At 43.4% G+C, this 15,487-nt stretch overlaps 1 protein-coding gene across 1 annotated transcript in view; it reads left to right on the forward strand.

The window, feature by feature from the left end:
• LOC144129734 (MAM and LDL-receptor class A domain-containing protein 1-like) overlaps positions 1–15,487 on the forward strand; it is a 208,783-nt gene that overhangs the window by 32,539 nt on the left and 160,757 nt on the right. The window contains exons 6-10 of the mRNA XM_077663820.1: positions 1,045–1,212; positions 8,398–8,498; positions 8,988–9,081; positions 10,655–10,816; positions 14,785–14,930. Of these exons, the coding sequence (XP_077519946.1) occupies positions 1,045–1,212; positions 8,398–8,498; positions 8,988–9,081; positions 10,655–10,816; positions 14,785–14,930 (671 nt within the window). The remainder of the gene's footprint in view (positions 1–1,044; positions 1,213–8,397; positions 8,499–8,987; positions 9,082–10,654; positions 10,817–14,784; positions 14,931–15,487) is intronic.

Raw genomic sequence — 15,487 nt, forward strand, 5'->3', positions numbered from 1 at the left:
CGCCAGCCAGTCGCCCGGGCTGCGGCGTCCACAAAGGCCGTTGGGGCCCTCACTAAGAGCTCCGCTCCCAGACAGAAGTCTCCCACACCCAGACCAACAAATATTTTTCATCACCACTTACCTGCGCTGTCACACTTATGCCAGAATATGAACACACTGTTCGCAGCAAGCCACTTACTTCACAGGAATGGAGACATACCATAGTGAGCGGTGCACAGTTTTTAAGGCGAAGATACGCTGGCCTGCTTCATCTTGGTTTATGCACTAACCACATGATCTAACATGTTCCACGAACACGTACAACTCTAAAAATTTTGCAAATCCTTTAGATATATCACCGCGTCTAATGGAAAAGTTCGTTCCCAAAGCTTTTTTCCGTTCGCAGTTGTACAAATGAAAGCATACGGAATCTCTTCTTATGTCATGTTTATTGCAATACGCTTGAAATTCCTTGCCACGGTTTACTTTTATCCTATGTGCCTTGTACGTTACATTTGCGCATATATATGCTGCGTATGCTGAATGAATTCGAAACTTTAGCGTTTTTAGTTTCATCTATTGTACTCACAGCCTTTCATTTGACAAGCATCAAAAAACTTTAGTGTAGATTGTTCTCAGCACCTTATTCTCCACATTTGTTACCAATGCTGTGTAAATCATACTCTGTTTATTGGGCATAATATTTTACCATAATTATTTTTATTTCATAATCCGCGGCTTGTCATTACTAACGTGCTTTCTTCGAAGTGACGGTCAGGGACCGCATAAAATTTCCCTGACGAAGTTTTTAGTGCCTACCGATGATATTCCTCTATGTTTTCAAGAAACTAAAGAAGAAAGCAACCAAGATGTCTAGAAGCAAAATGCGCAGGCGACGGCATTTAATGGTACAGTCTTTCGAACGGCTCACATCGCAATGAGCAGTATCCTGACTTTGGAAGGTGTTTCCTTACATCCCACAAAGTACTCTAACATACAGCCTACAATATACAGCTTAATAGGCGCTCAGTTTCTAAAATGTGGCGTCTTAAATTTTTCTCGCAGGTGGCCTTGTGTACTTTCGGGCGAAGGGAAATCGCTCTACGAGTGCTGCTCTCTCATCGCCAATGCTGTCCGGCCGAACAGACGTCCAGTGCTTGCAGTTTCAGTATTATCTTTCGCGCTTGGTACAGGCACCCGAAGGCGTTCCCGTGATAAGCGCGGCTGTAAAAGGTGACTGTCACACTTAACCTCTGTGCATTTTATAAAAGTTGTGGTATATTTCGTACTACCCCTGGAGTAATCCACTGCACGAATGCATGCGTACTGTTATGTCGTGTTTTGTCAGGTATAAGTATTGCGATTATTGCGACCAAATAGGCGCCTAAACAATCATTCATGCACTTGTTTTTTTTTTGCGTAGGAAAAGCCTGTCAGGGGTAATAAAAAAAACGATGACGCCATCATAGCCACAAGCCCACGCACGTAATGCACACACGGAGGCCACCAAACACGCAAGAAACTTTCACATGCTAAGATAAGAAACTCAAACACTATAAGTACGTGCCAGCGCCGGCAAGCACACGTACCGAGGAAGGCCAGAAACGCGTATTGAATATCTGATGAGAACGTATAACAAAGGAAGACACTTTGCGAATCCCAAAAGGATAAAAAGCCGCATTTTCGGTAAACTTAAACACAGGATATGAAATTCCTGGTCTCTCACCTCGAAGAAATGAGAACACCGCGAGTTCGAACGACACCTAGCTTAATGCGCAGTTGGCCTGGCGTTGACCTTCGTTTTCATGCGGTAGCGTTAAGAGCCCCGTGTCGCAGAAAAGCCTGTTGTCGTCGTCGTCGTGGTTGGCCAAGAGCGGAAAATCCCAGAATCATTAATAAATAAAACCTAGTAGGAAATTGTGGAGTTGGGGAATCGAACGAGGCCCTCGGAGGTGCGAGACGAGCATGCTGACCACTCCGCCACGCCAGCTCGATGGTATGGAGTCAACAAAGGCGCGTCTAGTGAATACGGTGTTACCTTAGAAGGGTACTTTAGAGGCATGTACCGTGGTGTACTGTGGTTGTGTGGTGTAGCTGTGGCAATTAAAATGTGCAATTAACTTAACTGCTGCTCAAAGGCTATTATTATTCTGATTCTTTTTTTCATAGCCATTAGCGTCCCAACTTACAACCTCACATGTAGGCAGCAGAGCGTACGAAAGAAAGTGATGGGTAAATCTCCTTTGAAATGAAATCTACGGTTTGACGAAAACCTGTCTGGTCGGGTATATTCGTGGCGGAAATTCTTCATGCTCCGACCAGTCGTTCTAAAAAAAGGCGTTTCAGCTCCGCTACGGAGGCCTTGTTCACAATGCATTATGTATCACCAACTCGCCCGCTTATCTATCCTGTTGAAAGAAAGGAAGTGAAGGTAGGTTATATATGTTTCAAGAAATTACGTAACCAGCGGGAGTATTCCCGGATGGATGGCCTTCGTTGCGATTAAGCGTGTGTTCCTTCGTCTGAATATGAAATAGTTCCGGGTAAAGCCTTGTCGTCTTGTTCTTTTCGTTTCCAATTATCTTGCACCCATCTCTGTCGAGGTCGTGGCCCTCGGAGAAAGCATGATCAGCCAGTGCGTTCGTTCCCACGCGCTTGTTCTTGTCATCACTGTGGTGCTGCTGCTGCTATCTTTTCCTGGAAATCGTCTGTTTTACCATTCCAGACATGCTCACAATCAACGCAAGAAATCCTGCACACAATGCCCGGGAACTTCTTCTTCATTACCTTGTCTTTCACTGTAACCATCGAGTGTCAGAGCTTCCGCGTGGGTGCATGTGCGACGTCGACTTCGTAAGACCGTAATATGCGGGATAACATTTCGGTTACTCCGGGGACGTAGGGTATTGAAATTATTTTCTTCTTCTCTCGCTGAGGCTGCTGTGGGGGCGGTTGACTAGGCGATTCTCGTCGATCCGTGTAAAGAAACTGGGGTAGCCCGAAGACATCAGGTCACGGCGACAGGTATCCAGATCCGTCGCTTTCTATTCCGGCATAGAGCAAAGGTTTTCCGCAAGCGGACAAGTAAGGCGACGGCGGACTTCTTCTGATAGGCCCTGTGTACGGAACTGAAGTCGAGCTATATGACAGTTTGCGTGTCCTTCCGGAATACACTGAGTAACATTCCAGGGTCATCGCGTTTCACCAGATTGTTCAAAAAGGCCTGACGACCGTCTGCTTTCTATTCCATAGCAAACTGCATGGAAAGTTCTATGCTGTTGAGGTGCAAAATGAATACTCTCAAAGCCGACTTCTTGATTATGCAGAAGCAGTCGTCCTCCTAACGAAGGAAGACTTTGGAGCTTGTCGAGAAGCTTGAGTGAGCGCGGGACTTCAGTCACATCGTTGTCAATTTCGCAGCGGGGATAGAAATTCCAGGAACGTGAAACAGGTGTTCGACCGACAGAACTCGAGAATTCTGCTGATGTCTGAAACTTCAATTCGCGTTTTTTTCCGGCCGGGTTGCATTTGCTTGGAGCGCATCTGTGCAAACATTGATATGCTTACGTCATATTTCTAAACATATATAACCTACCTTCAATCTTTCTTTCATTGAGAACCAGGCTTTTGTAGCGGGACCTAACGTCATTTTTTAGAACGATTGGTCGGCGCATGAAGAATTTCCGTCGTAAATCTCCTTTTGTGTACACGGAAAGGAGTATTAGGAAAATACGATTGCGTGCCTCATTTTGGTGATATGCAAACTTCGTGTGTAAAGTGTATGCTTCCGGCATCTTTTATTAACCATTCAATAATGAGTGCTGTGTTATCGATGAACAAGGCCGCAGCGATTAAACATTTGGAGGGTTAAGAGCTGTCGAAATGCGGGAACGGCGGATGAGAACACCAAGTATTGTCTGATAGCTCAAGCTCTACATCACCTTGTTCTATGCCGTAATGTGGTAAAGGGCCATCTAAACTATGTAGGTGGAGGGCTACTGGTGGGGAGAATATAAAAAAAGAACTGCGAGCGGGCCTGATAGCGCACCAAATTCAGTGCTCGTTAAAGGTAGATCCTAGGACCTACTCGGTTTCGTCTGTACAGTAATTATATCGTATCTACCTCGCCAACACGTTGTGTTATCTTTTATGCTGAGGATACAAGTACATCTTATCTTTTTATCTTGAGAAATTTAAGATAAATAATTATGCTTGTAAATTTATGGCTGACATTTTGTCTGATTGAGAATTGCCAATGAACTTTCGTTAAATGTTGACAAAACGAAGTACATCGTTTTCAACCCTTTTAAGACCAGTTCATATTAGTAATGAAGTGACCTTTCAATTGCGACCACTAGAACGGGTTTCAGGAATTACAATTTAAGGCGTTCAGTTTCAGAATAACAATAACCTCTATTGATCTTGTTTATTGAATGTAATATTTCTCAATAAATTGTTTTCCTTCGTAGGTTTCGTTCTAATTCTCTCGTTAATTATGACATCAAATGCATTTCTGTGCCTTTACTTCGCGGCAACATTACTGCTTGCTTGTATGGGGCACCACAACTAGGTAAAACTTGAAAAGTCCATTTACTATCGAAAAAGTCTTTGCACGTTATAGAATTCCTATCAGGACGTGACTCAACATCATTTTATTTTAGGGAGAATCTAATCTTGGACATTGAGTCATTGAATAAGCTGCGATTGTCCGAGACTGCATTTTGAGGCTTTAAAGCCCCCCCACCCCCCTACTACTATTATTTTCAAATATACAAAACATAAGCTGCACTACTATTCTAGGAAACTCAGTTTCGTTGAAAATATATATGGGACTAACAATGAAACGCAGTCGCTCAATTGGCTAGTTCGTAAACTGTTGAACTTTTATGATGATCTGATCGATGTCATCAAAAACAGTTCTCTTTGCATTCTTTCCGAAAACAGGCGAAGATTCTTTCCTTGAATCACGCGTAAAACACCCTGTGTTTGCATTCAGGCACAGCAGTGTAGTATATTTGCTTTTATTGCTTAGGGTTGTCCACTTTTTTTTAGTAGTATTTACCTCAGTGGTGAATAGATGTAAATAAATTAGGCACTGTGTAATTGGAATGTTTGGTGTGGTCTGGCTGAATCGGGAGGAGAGGAAAACTAAATAGAGGAAGGAGGAAATAACCTGTCTGACTACTTTGTTTAGAATATCTTTTATATCGCTTTGTGAAGTGAACATTATTTTCGTTAATCTCACTTTAATTAGCTTGATTGGTAGTTAGACTATCGGGTTCATAGAGATCTTTATGGCTGTATGAGAAATCTTTGTGTTCGTGTAATATTTTTGCGCTGTGCGTTTTCTGTCGCACACGTATCGTGTCCAAACTGTGGCTGTGTGAATGCATGGGGCCTGAGGGCAGTCAAGGGGGTTCGTGCTCACCTTTAGCCCTGTTCATCTGTGCAATAACATTTGCGCAAGTTTCTATAAATTTATTTCAATTGAATTCAAATCTCTATGAGATCAAAGGGAGTTGCACACTTTCACAGGCGGATGACAATACTACGATAGTTCACCACCGCGACTAGTACTTTAGACTAGGCCCCAGCAACCGTCTATTCTGGTGAAAGGAAGGAACGTTAGTAGTTGAGAAATGTCGGTTATGGCGCACCTGGCTTGGGAAGAGGGCACCACTGTCCCGGAAGGTCGGAAAACACGACAAACATACCGTGGTATGGAAGTACGCTTGGAGGCAGGGAGCCACATATTCGGGTAAAGAGCGAGTCCTCGCCCTTTATGGCGGCCTGTAAAGGCACTCTCATCTCAGTGATGTCCATATTCAATATCCCTCGTAGAGGGGATTACTTTTTTATATTGTAGTGTTTCATCCGTGGAATATAATTAGGAACAGAAGAAAAAACATAAGCCGCGGGTGGGATCCGAACCCACGGGCTCCGAATTTCGCATCCGGTGCTCTACCAACTGAGTGTCGGCGATGGCTGTGCAATCCTCTGCTTTTGGGGATATGCTTAGTGTAACCGATTCTTGAGAGTGTTCACCAGCGCCACCCTCGTTCACAGCGGCGGACGTAGTACGTTGTGCATTACCGCAAGTGTCATGTAGGAAGTTGGTGGAACGGTGAGAGCAGAAGCTGTACGAGAACCCTCTTATGCTACCTGTGGCATCAAGACTGCCAGATTCGAGGCCGTCTTTAAACTCTTCAACAGACAAGGGAATGGAAAGAGGTACTCGTTATGACATACATATGAAGGAAGCCAACAGTCACCGAAACAAAGGAGCACAGGGTATCACTTTTTTTTAACTTGAAGTTTTTCATCAATGGGAGTTAAATAAAAACAAAAGAAAAAACAATCACATGCCGGCGGTAGGATCCAATGCCATGACCTTCGAATTTCGCCGAACTCGCTTGGATATGTTCATTTACATTCGATATAGGCGAAAGCCAGTTATGCTATTGGCGCTGCAGGCTAGTGCTTTTATTTTTCTATTATTTAGGGCAGCCCAGCACTATCGAATTTATTATTTAAAGGCACGTTCAAATACAGGTCCATCAATTCTAATAGTATTTTTATACGCACCTCTCGTAATGATGCACACTTCTGGAAATATCGAGAGAAAAATTACTGGCTTTTAAACATTGCTATGCGGCAAAAATTTTGCGAAAGCACTGTTTGGCAAGTGGGCACCACTGCCACGCACCTCAGAGCACCATTAGGGTGTACACTGACCCAGGGGGCCAGTTATGCCCCTTTAACTTCCCCAAAATAAAAGGAGCGTAAACTTTCTGCTGACTTTGAGAAAAAGAAATGTGCATAACTGCCTCAATTTTTAGGTTTACGCTAGCGCCTACTCAAAGCGCGACTTAAGTGTCCATTGACCCAGTGAGCCAGTTACACTTGCTGCTCCGAGATGACGCGCACGCACGCACGCACGCGCCCGCACACGCGCACGCGCACGCGCACGCGCACATACACACACACACACACACACACACACACACACACACACACACACACACACACACACACACACACACACACACACACACACACACACACACACACACACACACACACACACACACACACACACACACACAGACACACACACACACACACACACACACACACACACACACACGCACGCACGCACGCACGCACGTCCAGCGCTCAAACCCGGGGAGTGCAGCTATAAATGTTTTCGCACTAAAAAAGCCTCGTTCCATGCTTTAGGTATAAGAATGTTTGAATTTATTAGCACAAATGCATGAAATAAATAAATATATTAAGCGCATAAACCAGATGAAAACTGTGGGCGCCATTCATACGTGCCAAAATGCTGGGCTCGAGCCTTCAAAGCTTTCCTCACCTATTCATCAACTATGACCAATAAGAGTTTATGGTTGTTTTAACGTACCAAAGCGACTCAGGCTATGAGGGACGCCGTATTAAGGGCTGCAGAAATTTTGACCACCTGGTGCGCTTTAAAGAGCATTAAGCTCGCACAGTACACAGGGCTCTAGAATTTCGCCTGCGTCGAAATTAGACCTCCGCGGACGGGTTCGAACCCACTTTTTTGTGTCAGCAGCCGAGCGCCATAACCACTGAGCCACCGCGTCGGCTACATGAACAATAAAGGTCCACACGTCTGCTGCTTTGAATTCAGACGAGTATTCTTCCATGGCTTCCACCTTCTTGGCGGCTGAGCTCGTGCAATTTTCTTGCTGCTACACACGGATCGCCATTGCTTCGTTGCGCCACTGATCCGATGCCATTTGTCGTGCAGAGCGAGAACTTGGCGTTCAGTATGTCCAATAAGCGCGACAGATGGCAGCATTATAAAGGGCATAAAACATGGCTCCCCTACATTCTGAACAACACCCAACTGCTTCTAGAACCAAAGCAAATCCGCAGACACACACTTACCTAATACCAGAAGAACAGATAAGTCTTGTAAGTTTTTTTTTCTCCAACGACAGCTTCGCCGCTCAGTGCCTGTCTTACAAATGTTTATTAGTAGACATCAGGTGGAAAACTGGATCTTAAAACGCCGCAAAACACTTCGAAACGTTCTTTGGACGCTGAGTGAGAGAATACACAGCGGTTGTAAGTAGTTTGTGAGAAAGACGTGACAGCAGTACGTCTTGCATTCATTGAGCGGACACCTGAACCGGTAAGTGAAGGAAGGGATAAGGGTAGAGATTAAAAAAGAGCAGGCAGCTGGGGAGGGGGGGGGGGGGGCTTTTATTTATATCCTCGCCGATATTTCCGTCTTACAGAATACTGCGTAGGAGTACTGAGTTATTCTCTATCTGCCTTTGTCGAGAGGCTCGCACCAGGCGTCTCCACGGTATACATTTCTCCACCAGCGAGCTTCAGTGATGCAATAAAATGCAAATGTTTTTTTTGAAGGCCCGCAGTATTTTCTGGCCTGGGCGAGAAATGCAAAGGAGCTCATCAGAGGTGACTGGACCCCGGTGGAACTTGTGTTTAAAGTGGAAAAGGATTTCCAGGTGAGTTTATAGCGTAACGAATGCCACCAAAAACAACACGATGCGCATGCAGGCGTGGTGTGCCACAAGCCATGAAATGATCATTTTGATTCGAGATAAACGTTCTCGGTAATTAATAATGGATTTCATTGAGTATATAAGATTAAACATAATCACGACTTTATTCGTTCGCACATTACTTACAATAAAATCTGTTAAAGTATACGCTCGGTTTGGGCAAAAAAGTAGGAAGCGATACTTGCTCATTTTAATACGTGTTCTTTCAATAATAATGTCTCCGAGACTACCAAGATGGAAGTGGCCACAAGTTCCTGCAGCACAAAACTTCGTTCTTCCTTATAGCCCATCATATCTAAGAAGTTCAGAAAAACAGTTATGGTCAAGAACATCAGTGCCTTTCGTGAACTGTATCATTGTGTGAACAGGATAACCGGAAATGACTGGTGCAGTGCACTTTATGTGCGCTAAAAACCAAATTTTTTTCCCCAGATTGAGTTCCGGTGCAACTTAGTGTCCAAGCAGTATAACTGGCCTTACTGTGCAATAGACGCTATCCGGCTTGGTGACTGCAAGGGCAGCAGAGGTGAGTTTCCTACACCGCATTCATGCGAGCAGTAGAGAAGTCAATCTTCAAATCGAAATCTCGCATTATGTCCAGGTAGCCTAGGCACTGCTAGAGAGGTAGGGAGTCGTTATAAAGAGTCCTTAAATCTTCCCTGTGTCAGACAGTATGCGTTCTTAAGCTTCTGTAAGAAAGTCCGGCTAGTTTGGTCCCGATTGCCTTTTTCAACATGCAATTACCTAAACAATGAAAGGCCTAGTGTCATAGTGTCTATGCTCTTGAATTGATATTATAGGTTAAGGAGGTAGTAAGTTAATACTGAGTGAACGAACGTGAGCCCCGAAGAAAAGTTTCTTGTTAATATACTGCACCTTTACAGCGCGGTAGACGGTGACAAAAGCGTTAGCTCGCAAGCTTTAGGAGCAAAATCAAATGTCATCTCCTGTTTTACATTAATAATGTCAGATCGAATGACATGTGCAAGCGCTCAGAGTTCTAGGCGTGATTGTCTTATAGTATGAAACCGCGCGACTGGCTCGTACTGGGTTTCTGTAACTACAGCAGTACAGGGCGCTAATGTAGCGCTCGAGCAACTCATACAAGTGAAGTGCTTTAAGATATAAGACTTAAAAACTATGTGGCAGCTGAAAAGCATACTGCAATACATTTCCCTATACATTTGTGAGTTCTACCTTGAAGTTTGAGAGGGCAAGTGAATCTTCTTTTCTCGAAGCACGCGCAATAGTAGAAATGGTATTTTTTATAAAAGAAAATAATAAATGCCTCAAGTGCCGTGAAAATTGTACGCCCACTAAAAGTAGCATATCACTTTCACGCAGTGCGATTGCGTGTTGTGTTTTCACTTTTGTTATTTAGTACATATTCATTTCCGCTCTGGCTGTAGTTTTCAAAGCATTTCGGGGTGTCCTTGTCTAAACGTTGTTATTTTAGTGTTTTTCTTCAAATGGGTTTGCACTCCAGCATCCAGGCTGATTTGACGGTGCCTTTTTGTTCGTTAATCAACTTCTTGACAACACAACGTCAGTAGGCAGGTGAAAAGTTTCAGCCAGGCAAGAGGTAACAACGATATCGATCGACCACGAGTTGATGTTCTTACGGCCTTCCATCGCAACGAGTTTTGTGCGGCTGAAATAATCTTTTAGCGCTCTGGCAACGACAAAAGCAAAGCGGTGTTCGGCTCATGATAAAGATGATTTACATGCATTAAGAGATACTGATTTTCCAACATGTCTGCTTGAATTATTACAAAGTTCTGAATCTATGCCAAGGTCCATAATGTTTCGACAGAGACAGCTGCTTTTAGAACGTCGCACATCTAAAAAAAAGAAAACGTGAATATTAAAGTGGTATGCATATGCTTCGTGGCTGAACAAGGGCCAGCAATACAGCCACTCCTGCATAATAACCGAAATTTCTGGTGACTCCTAAATACCGCTAGGGGCACGTGCTGCATGAATTTTGAATGAAGGGTGTCACTTGTCGCCGAGATATGGCTGGAGATCGCGCGCCCATTCGCCATTAGAGGCAATGTCAGTGGCGTAATTCGTTTCACATTGCTATTACGGATTCACAGCCCAACAAGACGGTTTGTGCAACTTTGAAGACGGTTGGTGCTCATGGAAAAACAATGAAGGATGGAGAAACAGGCCTGCCTGGCAGCTTGGTGGTGGAACTGTGAAGACTACTCTTCTGAGGCCACCTCAGGACCACACATTCGGGAATGCCACTCCAGCAGGCATGTTCGCCTTTAATCCTATTCCTTCGATGAAAGTGAAGCCAGACCATGCTGCCTGTATGATGCTCCAAACAACAAGACATTCAGAAATAACTGGAGAGACGTACTGTGATTGACACACCGTTTCGCAATATGTCCGCTGTAATGTACAGTCTTGGACAAAAGTCTTAAGGCCAAAGACATTTCGCTTTAGCCGCATAAGAGAGCCATTACAGTAGTACTAAAAACCGAATGGACCTTTAAATGCCAGCAGAAGGTTTCACCTTGCGGCAGAGAAGCTTACTGCAGAGAAGCAACGTTTATTTCGCAGTAGCTCAACGCTGTGGCTTTCGAACTTTTGACCAAGTTTGTACACCCTTCTTTTACAGGAAATCAAGGGTGCGATGTTTGAACATAGAAGCTCCTTAGTGGCAAAACTTTGATTGAAGCATGTCCAACCAATTCGGAAAAATATTTTCAAAATTGTAACATACCTTTACGGTATTACTGATGGCAATGGTTCATTCTTCTGATATGTAGCAAAATCTTTCTTTTTTTCATAGGTTTTCATTGGTTTCCAAATGTTTCCATCGGTCGCATCGAACAGTTAAGATTCCCGTAGAAAACCAATAAGGAACGCTTTTGACTATAGCTAAAACGTTAATAAAGAAAATTCAAGACTGCCGTCGGGTGATTGCAGTTATGTTGATTGTTACAGTGAAATCTTACATCATATAAAAAACTGCGCTAAAATGGTTTGCCGTTCAAAGATTCTTTGGACTAGAATTGCTGGTCATGGTCATAGAAAAATTACTGTCCAAATAAATTACACTGTATTACTAATTAAATGAGTAAACATAACACACTGCGTTTAATTTACATTACCAATTACTGCTCGCATAAAGAAAGAGAATTAAATCATAATAACATCCCAAGGGCATTGTACGTCAACACTCGCAAAACATTGAACATGGTAACGCCTTCTGCAAGTATTTCAGGCTTCTTTTTTATAAGAGCGCAGGAGCATCTGATAATTAAGGTGAGAATAGTAAATTGTCCCGATCTTGCAGGAACAAAGACCAACGTTTTGCGTACAGAAGCATCTGTTCTTCTTTTGAAAGAAGTTTGAAAACAATGAATAAAACTTTGTTCCAATTTATTCCACCGAAGAAATTCCTTGCATTACCAAAGTACTAGGCCAAAAAAATTACTTCTTTACAAATCATGCAGAAAATATTTAACTAACCGTCATGTTACTGAAAAATTAGTTAGTGTCATGTCTGCTTCTCACACGCTTAGGTCATGGCTACTTACACCTGAGAGAACCACGAAAAGCTTGTCTATCAGGGCTTACAATTGAATTTACTAGCACATTTACTTTCTTTCTTCCGCTAGTGCAATGGCGGCTCCTTTTAGCTACCGAATAATAGCACGCAAATAAAAAAGTTTGGTGGCTCATATTCTTAACCAAAGAGGGCTGAAAGGTGATGAGCCACTAGTACTTTACAAACGAGCTACACTGCCGCAACCATTTGTCCTTCTGGTTACTAAATGTGCGGAAAATACCATCAGTCTCTCGAAAATTTTCCCAACGTGCGCAAGCATTTGTCTTGTCTAAAGCAGTGACTACGATAAAAAAAAAAAACATTCTTCAAGCTGAGAATTTACCCGTCAGCTCCAGAATTAGGAACCGGTTGCGTTACTTCAAGCCTCCGACATCCACGTTTCCCAGTGACAAAAAAGGTAGTGTCGCGTTAATGCCAAGACTCTGGCGTGTGGCTATCGCGTTGTTGTTAATATATTTATGCTTTAGTTCAAACAAGAATGTAATCGTTGTCATTGACCACCGCTGGTGACTCTCGGACGCCTAATATTAAGAAATGCAGCGCTAACTGCGGTATTTCCACAGCAGAGAGAGAGGAACGAACCGTAGGAGTTCTTGCCGCCTAGTATTTTACAACTGCGAATCAAGGTTTGTTATCACGCTTTAGAACAGCACATGCAATTCTAACTGCAGAGCGGAAAAATTGGACGAATAGTCCTCTTCAGAGCGAACCACGGAGTGTCTTAATTATTCTTATTTTTTGGGAAGGCCGTGACCGCAAGACATGCACCATTTGTCTCTCGACCGCACGATTTTGTGGAACGTTGTTTTCGCCGATAGAGTATAAATGGCACAATTATGCCAAAGAAACTAAACTAGCACCACGAAGGTTCTTCGAAGCGTTTTCCGCATCTCTAGGAGCACTTGTTGTTAAAACAGCCTGGCTTAACTCAGCACAGAGAGCTTAGGAGGCTCTTATTATTCCTAAACTACCTTAACACAGTTTTCAATCCTTGCATACAATTTTGCACCTGTTTAAAAATAGGCAACAATTTTAACAGAGCTCCCTTTAGAGTATGAAGCGATAGCGTAGTGGGTTAGGCTTTCTATTCTGAGCAGTTTGACACCTTTGAACGCCGTTCTCATTTTTAACACTCATTTCAAGTAATTATTTGATCAATTACAGAGTCTATATTTTTAATTAGCACCATCAAGCTTTGGCTTTTCAATCTGAGCATTTTGACACGTTTGAACTCCCTTTTTTAATTTTTTCTGTTTTTAATTTTGTTAAATTATCAATTAGTTACAATTACTTAATTAACTCGTCATCGCCAATAACATACCAATCAATCATCAATCACTAGGGCTATATATTACCACGATACGATTTATATACGCAGCCCCCGATTATTTACGACATGCGGTGTCGGCTACTACTACGCCGACAGCTTTTCAACCGAACGAACACTATACGCTATCGCGTAAAAATTGTTAGATTCACAGCAGAAGCATTGAAAATTGCTCCGTTCCTCCGAGACGTTAGTGCGTTTACATCCATGGACTAAATGCAGTTCCCACGCAATACCCATGTTGCCGCAGTTACTTTGTTCAAGAATTCAAGAAAATGCTGCCAGCGGTGACCAATTAGCTCCCGGGGAGTAAATTTTGTCTAGGAGTGTTGCTTAAGAACGCGAATGGTTCCCCTAAAGTGGGAATTGCTTGCACTTTCAAAAGAACCTTGTCAAGTTTTTGAGTGAAGCGCTATATCGTTTTTATACGCGAAATATGATTTGGTGATTTGAAATAAGCTTGCAGAAAATCCACGTGCCTAAGCTGGAAGTGCGTCACGACCCGCCAGCTGTTAAGGCAACAACCGGGTAAATTGGCCTCGGAAGACCTTTGAAAAGGACTCCTTTCAATTATTGGCGTGTCTTTGTCTTAAAGTGGATTCAAACAATGCAAAGCCGACTGGCAGAGGAATCGCAACACATCGCAGCGATGTGTTGCATTCGCTCTTTTCAGACCGTCGGATTTTTACACTCGTGCAGCCATTCTGAGTTCCGATCAGTGCTCTTTTTATTTTAGGTCGCACCATATATTCCTTAAAAACAAGGCTGTGGTTGGGCTGGAAAAGCTATATGCTTTTCAGCACAATTGGATTTTAAACGAGGCACACCTTATATTCGAATCAGGACGCGCAAATTGACAGTAGTTTCACATTTTAATTGCTTTTGCGCGCAGAGTTTACCCTTAAACATTTTCGCCTGTGATTAACTCCGCAGAAAATAGCCTAATCGCTACGGCAACCTCACAGTTTCGAGGGCGAGCACCCAACTTCTAACGATTTTACTGAGAGCGCCTAATACGTCGTTTAACTAGTTAACCAACTGCAGAAAAATTGTAGGAAATCCAGCGCTCGTCCTTGCCCTTCTTCCTTCCTTAATTCTGTATATTTATTTTCTCTGCATTCATTTCCATTCATATGGCAGAGCAGCCATCGTTTCTCACACCAAGAGCGCACAGGCTCGTGGTGTCTTGCAGAGTTTAACGCTCGCTAAGTACTAACACTTTCGCTAAATAGCTGTGTATTTGTCGCAATCGCAGGCATATTAGCCTAGCAATATTATACTTTTCTCATTATTCTTTACTTCATGCTTTCTTCTAGGCTCTTATCTTTTCTTCAACAACTACCTGAGGCGGACAGGAGATCAGGCGGAACTTGTCGGGGAGTTGCTCCCCCAGAACACGAGGATAACGCAGTGCGCTGAATTCTGGTACATCATTTCCGGTGACAAGGCGACGAAACTTGAGGTAAAACAACTGGAATGTTTACCACTATACACGCAATTTTTTTTTATTATTATGGTGCAAAACATAAATTAACAAAATTGGTCTGATCAGATATATTGGCTAAAATGGTTTTTGAGTGCAAGACATACACTGTGTTTTGCCCTGGACCGCCTCGATCCTCGCCCAATACCAGAGGAAAAGATCCTCGGTCCGTGGCCACAGCAGTCGACTGCCTCAAGGCATACAAGGCACTCTTTGCCTACTTGAGAGCGACTGGATTGAGTGACAAATTGTGACAGCGTTTTGCGTTTGTGTGTGTGTGTGTGCGTGCGTGTGTGTGTGCGTGCGTGCGTGCGCGTGTGTGTGTGTGTGTGTGTGTGTGTGTGTGTGTGTGTGTGTGTGTGTGTGTGTGTGTGTGTGTGTGTGTGTGTGTGTGTGTGTGTGTGTGTGTGTGTGTGTGTGTGTGTGTGTGTGTGTGTGTGTGTGTGTGTGTGTGTGTGTGTGTGTGTGTGTGTGCGTGTGTGTGTGTGTGTGTGTGTGTGTGTGCTATGCCTTTTTCCCCTTCTCTCTTCCTCCTT

Source organism: Amblyomma americanum, chromosome 4 (assembly GCF_052857255.1).
Source record: "Amblyomma americanum isolate KBUSLIRL-KWMA chromosome 4, ASM5285725v1, whole genome shotgun sequence".
NCBI lineage: Eukaryota > Metazoa > Arthropoda > Arachnida > Ixodida > Ixodidae > Amblyomma > Amblyomma americanum.